This window comes from Anolis carolinensis, chromosome 3 (genome assembly GCF_035594765.1).
Source record: "Anolis carolinensis isolate JA03-04 chromosome 3, rAnoCar3.1.pri, whole genome shotgun sequence".
Taxonomy (NCBI): Eukaryota; Metazoa; Chordata; class Lepidosauria; order Squamata; family Dactyloidae; genus Anolis; species Anolis carolinensis.
The window spans coordinates 28,331,903-28,344,603 of record NC_085843.1 but is presented as its reverse complement, the minus strand read 5'-3'; the positions used below and the strand labels follow the sequence as shown (position 1 = coordinate 28,344,603).

At 38.5% G+C, this 12,701-nt stretch overlaps 1 protein-coding gene and 1 long non-coding RNA gene across 2 annotated transcripts in view; one reads left to right on the top strand and one right to left on the bottom strand.

Moving 5' to 3' along the window:
- Positions 1-3,032: 3,032 nt before the first annotated feature.
- xpo4 (exportin 4) overlaps positions 3,033-12,701 on the top strand; it is an 83,303-nt gene continuing 73,634 nt past the window's right edge. The window contains exon 1 of the mRNA XM_003219250.4: positions 3,033-3,158. Within this exon, the coding sequence (XP_003219298.1) occupies positions 3,081-3,158 (78 nt within the window). The 5' untranslated portion in view covers positions 3,033-3,080. The remainder of the gene's footprint in view (positions 3,159-12,701) is intronic.
- LOC134297367 (uncharacterized) overlaps positions 8,125-12,701 on the bottom strand; it is a 38,229-nt gene continuing 33,652 nt past the window's right edge. The window contains exon 3 of the long non-coding RNA XR_010004081.1: positions 8,125-9,358. This is a non-coding gene — a long non-coding RNA (uncharacterized LOC134297367). The remainder of the gene's footprint in view (positions 9,359-12,701) is intronic.

The following is a 12,701-nucleotide window of genomic DNA, read 5'->3' as shown; positions in this document are numbered from 1 at the left end:
CAAAGAAGAACATGCCCTGGCAGAATATGTAAAGCTAAGTGAAGAACCTGCTTTGATTGAAGTCAAAAATCAGAAACTCCTCAAAGCACAGCAAACAAAAAACCAGTACAAGAAAACCGCACTACAAACTAGAGCTGACAGCTGGCACAACAAAACATTGCATGGAAAGTTCCTTGACAAAATTGAAGGAAAAGCTGCTAAGGAGAAGACCTGGCTATGGCTCACGAATGGGACCCTGAAGAAGGAGACAGAAGGCCTAATCCTTGCAGCCCAGGAGCAAGCCATCAGAACAAATGCAATTAAGGCCAAGATCGAAAAATCAGCTGATAACCCAAAATGCAGACTGTGCAAGGAAACCGATGAAACCATTGATCATATCCTCAGCTGCTATAAGAAAATCACACAGACAGACTACAAACAGAGGCACAACTATGGCCCAAATGATTCATTGGAACTTATGCCTCAAGTACCACCGCTCTGCAGTAAAGAACTGGTGGGATCACAAACCTGCAAAAGTATTGGGAAATGAGCAGGCAAAGATACTGTGGGACTTCCAAATCCAGCCTGACAAAGTTCTGGAACACAACACACCAGACATCACAGTTGCGGAAAAGAAAAAAGTTTGGATAATTGATGTTGCCATCCCAGGTGACAGTCGCATTGACGAAAAACACAGGAAAAACTCAGCCGCTATCAAGACCTCAAGATTGAACTTCAAAGATTCTGGCAGAAACCAGTACAGGTGGTCCCGGTGGTGATCAGCACATTGAGTGCCATGCCAAAAGAGCTCAGCCGGCATTTGGAAACAATAGACATTGACAAAATTACAATCTGCCAACTGCAAAAGGCCACCCTACTGGGATCTGCACGCATCATCCGAAAATACATCACACAGTCCTAGACACTTGGGAAGTGTTCGACTTGTGATTTTGTGATACGAAATCCAGCATGTCTATCTTGTTTGCTGTGTCATACAATGTTGTTGTGTCAATAATAATGATAATAATAATAACAACAACTTTATTTTTGTACCCCGCCTCCATCTCACCAAAGGGACTTGGGGCAACTTACATATGGCACAAAGTGCCTAAAACAGAAGATCCAACCAGTCCATCCTCCAGGAAATAATGCCCAACTGCTCATTGGAGGGAAGGATATTAGAGGCAAAGATGAAGTACTTTGGCCACATCATGAGAAGACAGGAAAGCTTGGAGAAGAGAATGATGCTGGGGGGAAAGGAAGGAAAAAGGAAGAGGGGCCGACCAAGGGCCAGATGGATGGATGGTATCCTTGAAGTGACTGGCTTGATCTTAAAGGAGCTGGGAGTGGCGACGGCCGACAGGGAGCTCTGGCGTGGACTGGCGTGATTTCCTGGCTGCAGTAATCTTCGTACCTAGAAATAGAAAGTCTGTCACTGCTGCCACTGCCTCCAATTGTGGGAGTTGAATTTCAAAACACCTGGAGAGCTCAAGTTTGCTCATACAGAAGAATCTCACTTATTCAACACTCGCTTATCCAATGTTTTCAATACATCATGATATTTTGGTGCTAAATTCATAAATACAGTAATTACTACATAGCATTACTGTGTATTGAACTACTTTTTCTGTCAAATTTGTTGTATAACATGATGTTTTGGTGCTTAATTTGTAAAATAATAACCTAATTTGATTTTAATAGGCTTTTCCTTAATGCCTCCTTATTATCCAACATATTCGCTTATCCAACTTTCTGCCGGCCCGTTTATGGTGGATAAGAGAGACGCTACTGTACCTGAATTCTACATTGCAGAGTTAATGCAGTTTGGCACCACTTTAACCAGGGGTCCCCAAACTAAGGCCCGGGGGCCGGATGCGGCCCTCCAAGGTCATTTACCTGGCCCCCGCCCTCAGTTTTATAATATAATATATAGTATATACATATAATATTGATAATAATATTATAATGTAATACAATATAACACTAATAATAATACCATATAATAATATTAATTATATATTCTACATTACATATAATATAACTAATAATATTACAGTATAGTGATATAGTTCAATATAGTAATATATAATGCTAATATTGTGCTATGCTAATAATATAATATATTGTATGTACATATAACTTGTAAGCCACTCTGAGTCCCCTTTGGGGTGAGAAGGGTGTGATACAAATGTAGTAAATAAATGCAGTAAATAAATAATAAATAAATTTTAGACTTAGGCTCACCCAAGGTCTGGAATGACTTGAAGGCACACAACAACAACAACAACAACAACAACAACAACAACAACAAAAACAACCCTAATTAACTTGACTATCTCATTGGCCAGAAGCAGGCCCACACTTCCCATTGAAATCCTGATAAATGTATGTTGGTTAAAATTGTTTTTATTTTTAAATATTGTATTGTTCTTTCATTGTTCTTGTTCTTGTTTTCGTTGTCATTGTTGTTTTTGCACTACAAATATGCAGTGTGCATCGGAATTTGTTTGTACTTTTTTTCAAATGATAATCCGGCCCCTCAACAGTCTGAAGGATTGTGGACCGGCCCTCGGCTTAAAAAGTTTGAGGACCCCTGACTTTAACTGTCATAGATCAAAACCACAGAATCATGGAAACTGTAGTTTTACAAGGTCTTGAGTTTTCCCTGGCAAATAGGTCTGGTACACCACCAAGTTACAAAGGTCCCTTCCACACAGCCATATAACTCAGAATATTAAGGCAGGAAATCCCACAATATTTTCTTTGAAGTGGGTTATTTGAGTCCACACTGCCATATATTCCAGTTCAAAGAACAAAAAGTGGGATTTTAGTCAGCTCTGAGGAAAGGGCCAAAGTGTGGTCAAACTACAGTGTTTCCCATACTCTGCTCTCTCAGGTGTTTTGGACTCCAACTCCCACAATCCTTGATCATTGCCCGAGGCAGCTGAGCCTTCTGGGAGTTGAAGTCCAGAAGAAGAAAAAAAAGGCCTGGAGCTTGATTGAGTGTCCGCCTTCCCTCCTGAGGCCGCCGCAAGCGCCGATTGGCCAGGCGGCCGCCCGGTCCCAGAATGCACCGCATGGCGCGTCATTGAAGAGAGACCATGATGGCGGCGGCCGTGGCCGTGGGGGGAGCCCCGGAGGTGATCGCCCAGCTGGAGAACGCGGCCAAAGTCTTGATGGTGAGGGCGCCGTTGGTTTCCAGTGGAATATCCCTTCTCCCTCCCTTCGGGGCACATCCCCGGGGCCAAGCGACGCCTTTCGTCCCCTTCAGCAAACCTCCCCTCTCCCGCCTGCTTCCTTTCTGCCCTTCCAGTTTACTTTGCTTAACTCTGAGGGTGCATCTATACCAGGCCTGGGCCCAACTTAGGCCCTCCAGGTGTTTTGGACTTCAACTCCCACCATTCCTAACAGCCTCAGGCCCTTTCCTTTTCCCCCTCAGCCGCTTAAGCGGCTGAGGGGGAAAAGGAAGGGGCCTGAGGCTGTTAGGAATGGTGGGAATTGAAGTCCAAAACACCAGTTGGGCCATGCCTGATCTACAATGTAGACTTAACGCGGTTTCACAATACTTGTAGCTCCCATGGCTGTAGAATTCTGGGAGCTGCAGTTTTGCCCTTCTCTGCCAAAAAGAACTGATGCTTCGTCAAACTATAACTCCTATAACTTCTATAGCATTGAAACCCGGTGGTTCAAGTGGTGTCAAACTGCATTAAATCTACAGTGTAGACACCCTCAGCACCCTTTGAGCTCAAAGGCGCTTGCTTTGGAGCAAAGACGTGTCTTGTGGCGCTCTTCTTTAACCCAGTCTGGGTCCACATGGTTTTGGTCACAACCCTTTGCTGTCTTCGCAGGAAAAAATGGGAGACAAGTCTCCAAAGTGTTCTGCGGGTGTTCTGCATTTGTTTCAAGTTGAGCATCCCTTCTCTGAAAGGCTTAAAATCGTAAATGTTTTAGGGTGCGCCTGAACTGCAAAATTAACACAATTTGTCATCACTTAGCTGCTAATAATTAATAATAATAAAGTAATGCAGTGCAAGAAATAAATAGAGAATATGTGCAGTTGACAATTGAAATGGTCCTGTCTACTATTTTGATCATGTGATTTTAATGTTTATATTAGATGTTTTAATTATTGTCTTATTTTCTAAAGTTGTTTTATAGCTGATGTTTAATGGCCTTATTGTTTTATTGCATAGTTATATGTTTACTGTTTTAGATAAATGACTTGGTTTTTACATGCATGTTTGGCATTGAATTTTGCCATTATTATGCCCCCAGGGGTGAGAAAAGTAGTATATAAATACAGTACATAAATAAATAGAACTTCAGTATTCCCTCATTTATTGCCGGGGTTAGGTTCCAGGACCACCCGCAATAAGTGAAAATCCACGAAGTAGGGACACTATATTTATTTTAATATTTATACATTATTTTAGTAGTTATACACAATTTTAAGTCTTTATCAACCAATCGTGTGTTGATAAATCGCCTCCTTCTCCTCCCGTTGCTGCTTGGGCTCCTTTTCTCTCCCTTTAGCTTCCCCTTCCTCCCTTCATTAGGCTAATTTTTTTATTATTTATAATAGTCTTTTAGAGTTTATTGAAAAACCGCAAAACAGTGAATCCGTGAAAAGTGAACCGTGAAGTAGTGAGGGAACACTGTATTCCGCCACATCTCCCCGAGGGGACTCGGGGTGGATTCCAACCAAAAAAAAAGGCAAACATTCAGTGCCATAATACATCCAAAATACAATTACAAGTAACAGACCAAGCAGTTCCCAAAATAAACCAACATAAACCCACATCTAAAACAAACTTATAATAAAAAATGTTAAAAATGTGTTCCTGATGTTCCGCCGACATCTATGGCAGACATCCTCAGAAGTTGTGAAGATGTTGTGAGGTTAATTAAAAACATTAAACATAAATTTATATAAAACTAATAAAAAACTCAATTTAAAATGGTTATTAAAAGTATTATGCAGCCAGAAAACCAACAGAGCAAACAGACCAATCGGGACAGAACCAACAAAGCCAGAGTATATCAAATAAATATAAACCCCTAATCCTCCTCCTCTTCATATGCAAGTGTACAAAGATTTTAAAATTTTAATATGGCTTAATATTGTGGAATCATGAGAGCTCTAGTTTTAAAAGGTTGTTACTTTATTTAGTTATTTATTTGAGATATTTTTGCCCCACCTTTCTCTGCAAGCGGACCCAAGACAGCTTAATACAAAATAAAACATATAGTACAAAAGTTAAAACATGGTTACAATCAAACTTTCAAACTCCCCCATTTAAACTCCTTCTATATTCAGCAGCTAAATCTTAAAACTCAATCCGGCCCTGAAGCAGAAATCTTTAGTTAAAAGCTTTCTTAAATAAGGTCTTTATTTACTAGCCTTCTTTACTAAGAAAAAACTGATGCCTCATCAAACTACAAATCCCAGGATTCCATAGGATTTAAAGTGGTTCAAACTGCATTAATAGATGCACCCTCAGTTTTCATCTTTTTTTAAAAAAAAAACACAAAATTTGGAATATTGGCATGTGCATAATAAGGTATCTTAGAGATGGGACCCAAGTTTAAACATGAAATTAATTTATGTTTCATGTATTTACACATAGCTTTTACAGACAATGGGTTTCAATAATATTGAGCAAGAAACAAAGTTTGCGCACATTGAACCATTAGAAAGCAGAAGTGCAATTATCTCAGCCACCCATGCAGGCAATTGTAGATATTGGAGTATTTGGGGTTTTGGAATTCTATATTTGAATCTATTCCTTTTTTCAGAATTTAGGATTTCATAAGGATTGCTCAACCTGTATTTGAAACAAGCACAATGCGTTACAGCCGAAACACGTTGGGTTTTTTCCCAAATAATAAAGGCCATTTACAGAGTACTTGGATACTTGAATACCCACCCACCCACCACCCTCCTCTTCAGATCCCATTACACACGCTTCAGTCTTTGTCTTCATGTTTGGTCCTTTCACCTCCATAATAACCTCTATTTCTACTCTTCTATGCACTCCTTGCACTTACATGTTCAAATCCCTAATCAGGGTTGCTCCCTATTCGCTCCCCATTCTGTTCTTTTCCAGAGCAATTTCTTAAACAATTGCTGATGTTATTTAATTAAACTCTGATAATATAAATAAGCCTGATGTTCCCATTGTATGTACAGAAAAGAAGGAGGATAGAGAAAAGTATGTCTCCCATGTCTTTTTGTTTGTTTCATGCATGGGTGTATCTGTTAGCTTTTCTCTTGCTTTGCAGTTAGTAGGTACCTAGAAAATCTATTTTTGGATTCTTCTAAGTGATGAATCTGTGTTCCTTAAGTGCTACTTGTGAAATAAATCAGAGGTCGCCATGCTGGCCATAAGAAAAATTCTGTAATCTTATCCATTGTAATACCCTGTTTAGGCTAATCAAAGTGGTGTGTCTCTGAATTCTGATTAATTCACCATTTAATATGTTACAAACAGTTTGAGCTCACATATGGATTCTGTAATTTCAAAAATGGAGGATTGACCTCTTGATTTACTTTTTTCTCTTCTTGCTTTGGTTAAGGGATACTCCAAGGGGAACTTGAAACCATGAAGTGACTTGATAGAGTTTTATTTGAATGTGTGGTGAACCCTTTTTCTTCGTCTCATATCTGGATACTCTGCAGGCAAAAGAACTCAATATGAAGTCAGGGTGTTTCCTCCCCAGTTCTTGTGCCCTCTTAATTGTTCTAATAAAGGGAATCAAAATATAATTAATTGCTGAACACCTGGGTTTTTTTACAAAAATATTTTGTAATTTGTTAACAGATGTAAATAACTGTGACTATTACTCTTTGTAACAATTTTTGATGGAAGGTGTTTTACTGTTATGACTGAAGTTTTAAACAGAGGCTGGAAGGCCATCTTCCAGGGGTGCTTTGTTTGTACTTTTGTGCATATAAAACATAAATCAGTGTATCAAAAATATCCTTCATCCTTTCCATGGCAGTTTATTACCACAATCCCTGCAATTTTCTCAAAAGTGTATGTAGAAGAGATGGGAAACAACTGGCGTAAGAATAGAAATCCACTTGTGTAGCATGAAATTTAGCCAGAGATTGCTGTGCAATCAACACACTGTGTGCTCTACATCCTTGGGAGAGTTTTGATAAATATCAGTATCAAGAACTTTTTTTTGAAAGTTTTTAAAAATCAAATCTTTTTTTCCTTTAAGTAATTAATAAAAAGAGGCTAAGTTAAAAAAAAGCAGTAGCTTGTGGCAACACATATAAAAAGCCAATGAGAAGCCAGGAGTAATAACTTTAGTTGGATACGGTACAAATGGTTTAACAAATATACTGGAATACCAGTGATTTATGCCTGCATATATGGGTATGTACTCATATGTTTTAAAAGTAAGCATACCTTTACCTGCCTACATAAAATTTGCTGCATGTGGATTTTAAAGATCATCATATTGTAAAGGCTTCTCAAATTCTGCACTGAAACATTGGATCTGAATGGCTTTTAATAAAGTGGAGTGATGGAGGAACTCTGCATAAAGTATATTGTGGTTCTAAAGGCTTGCATGTGAGTACTGAGCTTCGATCAGAGCAGGTTGTCAAAAAAAGCACATTCCCTCTAAGAACTAAATGTGCTCTACTTTTGAAATATGTACAGAATTATTCTGTTGCATCTGTGTTTAAAATTCATCAGCCAATAACATACACTGCAAGCAGATTTTGAAATGGACGTATAGAAATCTTGTCGTCAAAATGAAAGCTATCATCTTGATGTCCATGGAAATGTCAGGTTCTAGCTAGCTAATTTCTTAGGAGAATTACTTATACTAAATCATTATTGTCAACTGAGTGATGACAACAATCCAGGTTTCAGGCAGGATTTCTTCCTAATCTTAAATGGAGGTTCCTGTTGTAACCTGGTAGTCCCCTGTCCACATACTTCCCTTGTCTAGGCCTCCTGAGTCTCTGAAATTAGATGAGAGAGTGTATTCAAGGTGGTAGAGTATTTGTCTATTATGTATGGTTTGTCTTTTGGGGTACAACACTGATTGATTTGGGAGCGGGTGAAGGGATATAAACCATATGTGAAACTTGATTCATATACAGTAGTTGCAGACCACCAATTCATGACATTTTGTATCATTTATTCTGGTTGACAATAGCTCTCAGAACATTCAGGTGGTGGTTGCTTCCCAGACTTTTTGATGATATCTTTTTAGCCAGATATGTAAATTGGAGCAATGTGCGTGCTAAAGTTTCACTCCCAGCCCCAAGGCAGAGCTTTTTGCACGCTTTGAGCAGTATAGGCTACAAAGTATGAATTGGGAATGCTAGTGATAGGAAGAAGACTGGTTTGCAGTGTTTTGCATATAATATCCACTTTAAAAACCCTCAAGGAATGATGAAAGATTCAGTGACTGAGTATCTCCTGCATTTGTAGAAGATACTTGTTGATCCTGTTGGGTGGAAACAAATATAAAGTGAACTGTGCATTTACAAACAATCACTCCCTCACAAGCATAGTGAAAGCAATTCATGAAAACTGCCTAATGGTATTGATAGAGTGTTTTCAGTCATGCATCGGCTGCTGAACTGGTGACACACTAACAGTGCTGCTCCCGATCTTTTATAAATATAGACCATACTGAAGTACTGTAGTATAGACAGAAGCATGGGATGTGTGAAAGAGAAGCCACTTCCTTGACAAATCATGCATGGCTTCCAAATACAAACTGCAATTCCAGGCAGAAAAGCTTCTATCATTTATGGCAGGATTCATTTCAGCAGCAAAATGTCCAGAAAAGGGTTGTTGAAAACACAGCTTGGCACGCTTTCAAGGATTTGTTTTGTTATCTAAGCTGTAGCAGCTCCTTGAGGTGGAGAAGAGCATATATGTACCTTGCAGGCTTGAAAATCATTTGTCCATTGGACTGTTTCTCCACATCTATTGAGAGGAAAGCTTTGGTTGTATGGACAAATTCAGTTGTTTTTATTGCTGCCTTTATACTTCCCTTCTGTACATTTTCTCCAGAAAATAATAGGGTTTAATGAAAGCTGTGGAGCAGATTTTGAAAGTCTTGATTGCTGACATTTAACATTTGCCTTCAAATCTTCTTGCTAGCACATTTACTGCTGAGTGTGTAGTAATCATAGTTAGTTTATTTTCTATTCCTCCCTTCAATCTCCTCTGATTATGTTTAGGCAGTTTTGAATTCTCCCCAAAGGAGATTTGATGAAGCTATGTTGTTGCTGTTAGTGTTAACTTTATCCCGATGATGCTGGCTGAGAATGATGAAATTGTAGTCCTATATCTGAAGGGGCTCTAGGTTGAAGGAAGACTTGGGGCCAAACCAAGATACTTGGCTGTGGAAGGCAAAAGAGGAGAGGGTTATTTCAAATACAGAAACTCTAGGATGATATCTCAAATGGGATGATATTCTTTACAAAACATGAGGCAGTAGGCTAAGTTAAATGATCCAGGAAATGGAAACATTCACAACTTTAACTTCTGACAGGATCAACAAGGACAGTTGGAAGGCTGCCTCAACTGTTTCCCTAGCAACCCTTTTTGCGGTGTAGGTATAATATTTTTTGTGCAGAGGTTCCCTGAGACCTGAAAAGGATTTCAAGAGTTTCCTTGAGGAAAAAAAGGTTGAGGAAGGCTTCTCTACATAATGGTAGAACCAACCCTGGGAAAGGCTATGCTTTTTTTTGCCAGTGGAAGAAATATTATGATTAGTATCATTCAGTCCAACATGTGTTGATATTAAAACTATACCTATGCTAGTGTTGAAATTAAAACCAAGTAGACTTATCATCAGGCACTAAAGTCATCTTTGAGACACAAGATAACACCCAGCAGTGTGAAAGGGGAAGACAGAGAAGTCAGCTTCTAGCCATATCAGCATTTTGTCTTTTGGAAATTTGGTTATTTATGTGCTTCTGGCAAAAGTGCCAGAGGCAGAAAACTGACTCCCATCCCAATTTAGTTTCTCATGGAAAATCACTTGATGCTGACTTCTGCTGTCTTTTCAGTAGATGAAAGCTGCTTTGCTTTACTGCTTTTTAATTAGTTTATATTCTATTTAGGTATTTGGTCAGGAGATCCATTCTTTTGTAGCCAGAATGGTACTATCCATAAACAAGAGGAAGGAGGAATCAGCCTTGGGAAAGTCCTTGGATTTCAGATTTTTAAAAAATACCTGAGGGTAGGTGGGTTGTTTCTGTCCAGTGAGACATTAGTGGCGAGAATCCTGAATTACTGATGAAGTAGGGGATGAAATAGAATATCACTGAAAAGGGCATGGCTGGCTGAAGCTCTGCACAGGAGCACTCCATTATTACAATAATTTATTGCTGGTTCTTCTTGCAGTAGTGCTCTTTAGCTGCATTGTATGAATAGTGCTGTTATGGAATTCTTGCTCTTCCGGATCTGTATAATTCTTTATAATTATTTTTCTTTTGTTTCTTGAGTTCTTAAGTTTAGTCAATATAGATAAGTGATCATTGAATCTTTTTGTATAGGATGCTTTTGGAGTTGTATTTATATTTTTCATTTTAGCTACTTTGAATGCATTAAACTACTTGCAATTCTGGCAGCACCACAAAAGAGAGTGTCAATGCTGAGTAAAGATTTGGTCTAGATAAAGCTTTCTGAAGTTCAAGGTGACCATATCTTTTGAAATTGCTATCTTGTCCTCCTTGCCTGCTCTTTTCCAAATAAAAGGTTTTCAAACCTCTATTCATTGGTTTTCAAGTTTCCCTTTGGCTCTTATGATTGAATGTTTGAATATATTTCCTTTATTTACTTGTATTATTAACTAAACAATGGAGCACTCTATTATTATCTTTTGCAGTAATGAAAGCATTTTTGCCAATTCTTTCAGTCTCTTCTTGTAAGAATATATTATAATTGTGAAATGGAACTTGAAGGTAAAAATAATTTATGAATAGCCAATGACTCATAATAGTGATGTTATACAATAGCAAATTATATTTACATTAAAAGTGAACAGAGGGATTGCAAGTTCCTTTGAGCAGTAGGCTATATGTGTGTGTGTGTGTATGTATGTGTATATATATACACAGACACACGCACCCCCGGCAGCACGGCGGGTTAAATTGTTGAGCTGCTGAACTTGCTAAGCAAAAGGTCAGTGGTTCGAATCCAGGGAACGGGGTCCCACTGTTAGCCCCAGCTTCTGCCAACCTAGCAGTTCGAAAAATGCAAATGTGAGTAGATCAATAGGTACTGCTCCGGCAGGAAGGTAACGGTGCTCTATGCAGTCATGCCGGCCACATGACCTTGAAGATGTCTATGGACAACGCCAGCTCTTTGGCTTGGAAATGGAGATGAACAACAACCCTCAGAGTCAGACATGACTAGACTTAATGTCTAGGGAAAGCCATATATGTGTGTATGTGTATACATGCTCGTGTCTTAGGAATTAGAAGATCACTTGATTATAAGTTTTAGTCATCTTTATGGTTAAAAATGCTTCAAACGAGAATGCTTTGACCATCACAAATCTTAGAATCCTTGGCCCCTCCTTGTGCCTATGATCCTTTTGTTTCTAAATGAGTTCTGTATCTGTTGCTTATACTATAAGATCCTAGATATGTACTATTAATAGTGCATACTATTATTGAGGAATACATAGCTCTCCAGATGTTGTTGAAATATAGTGCTTGTTAGTGGAGCATAGTTAATGGCGAGAATTGATGTCATAGTACAACATCTTCAGTTCCAACCCAATATCTGGAGTGCCATATGTTCCCAGTTCCTGGATATATACAGGATGAGGTTCTGAGTCAAGTTGCCACACAGATATAGCACAGCATGCTCATAATTAGCTATCTACTCAATCTTCTATTACACATTATATGCAGAACAAGCATGTTTACAATATACCATAGGGATTGAATCATGTTAGGGCTATTGTAGCGCTACCCAGCGTTTGCAATCTATGAGCCACACGTTTTCCCTTCTAACATTAGAGAGCCATTGAAATCACTGTCAGCATATATGTCAGCATATATATTAAACACTATGGGCTTATCATCATAGGACTTGCTGGTCTTGGAGTAATTGAGTTTTATGTTGGAAGAGAGAAAGATAAGAGCTTCACACTTAGTTAGATTGTGCTATGTAAACAACTACAAAATTTAATAGGTGCAGCTGGGACAGAACAAGAAGCTACTTGGATCAGAACAGTGGGAGATGTAGTTGTGTGATACAGTTTCTATTACAATTATCAAAATATTTTAATAATCAGATTTTATTATAGTATTTCCCCTGTGTTTCATGTTTTCATTGTTTTGCCTTGGAGTTTTCTGACTTTACGCTAGAGGGCAGTATATTACTGCTAATACTTTGTTCTCAGTTGTTCTCAGTTGTAGTTTCTAACCTCATCTTGAAATATTGTAATATTGGTTGCTTAAAAATAGCAACATTGACATTTTTATTTAAAAAGGAATTTAAATTTCTCTTATTTAAGCACAAAATGTGCCTTTAATGTGGAGGATTTTAATTATGACTGTACCTGATACACCTAATACATTGTGCGTAGTAAGAGTAAACAACTAGTAGTTTATAGTTGGAACTAGGAATCTTTTCTGGCCCCTATCAGCTTGATTCTGAATTATGGAAATCCACAGTGAGGTTGCTGATACAGAACATATGATTACTGCACACTATGGTACAAGA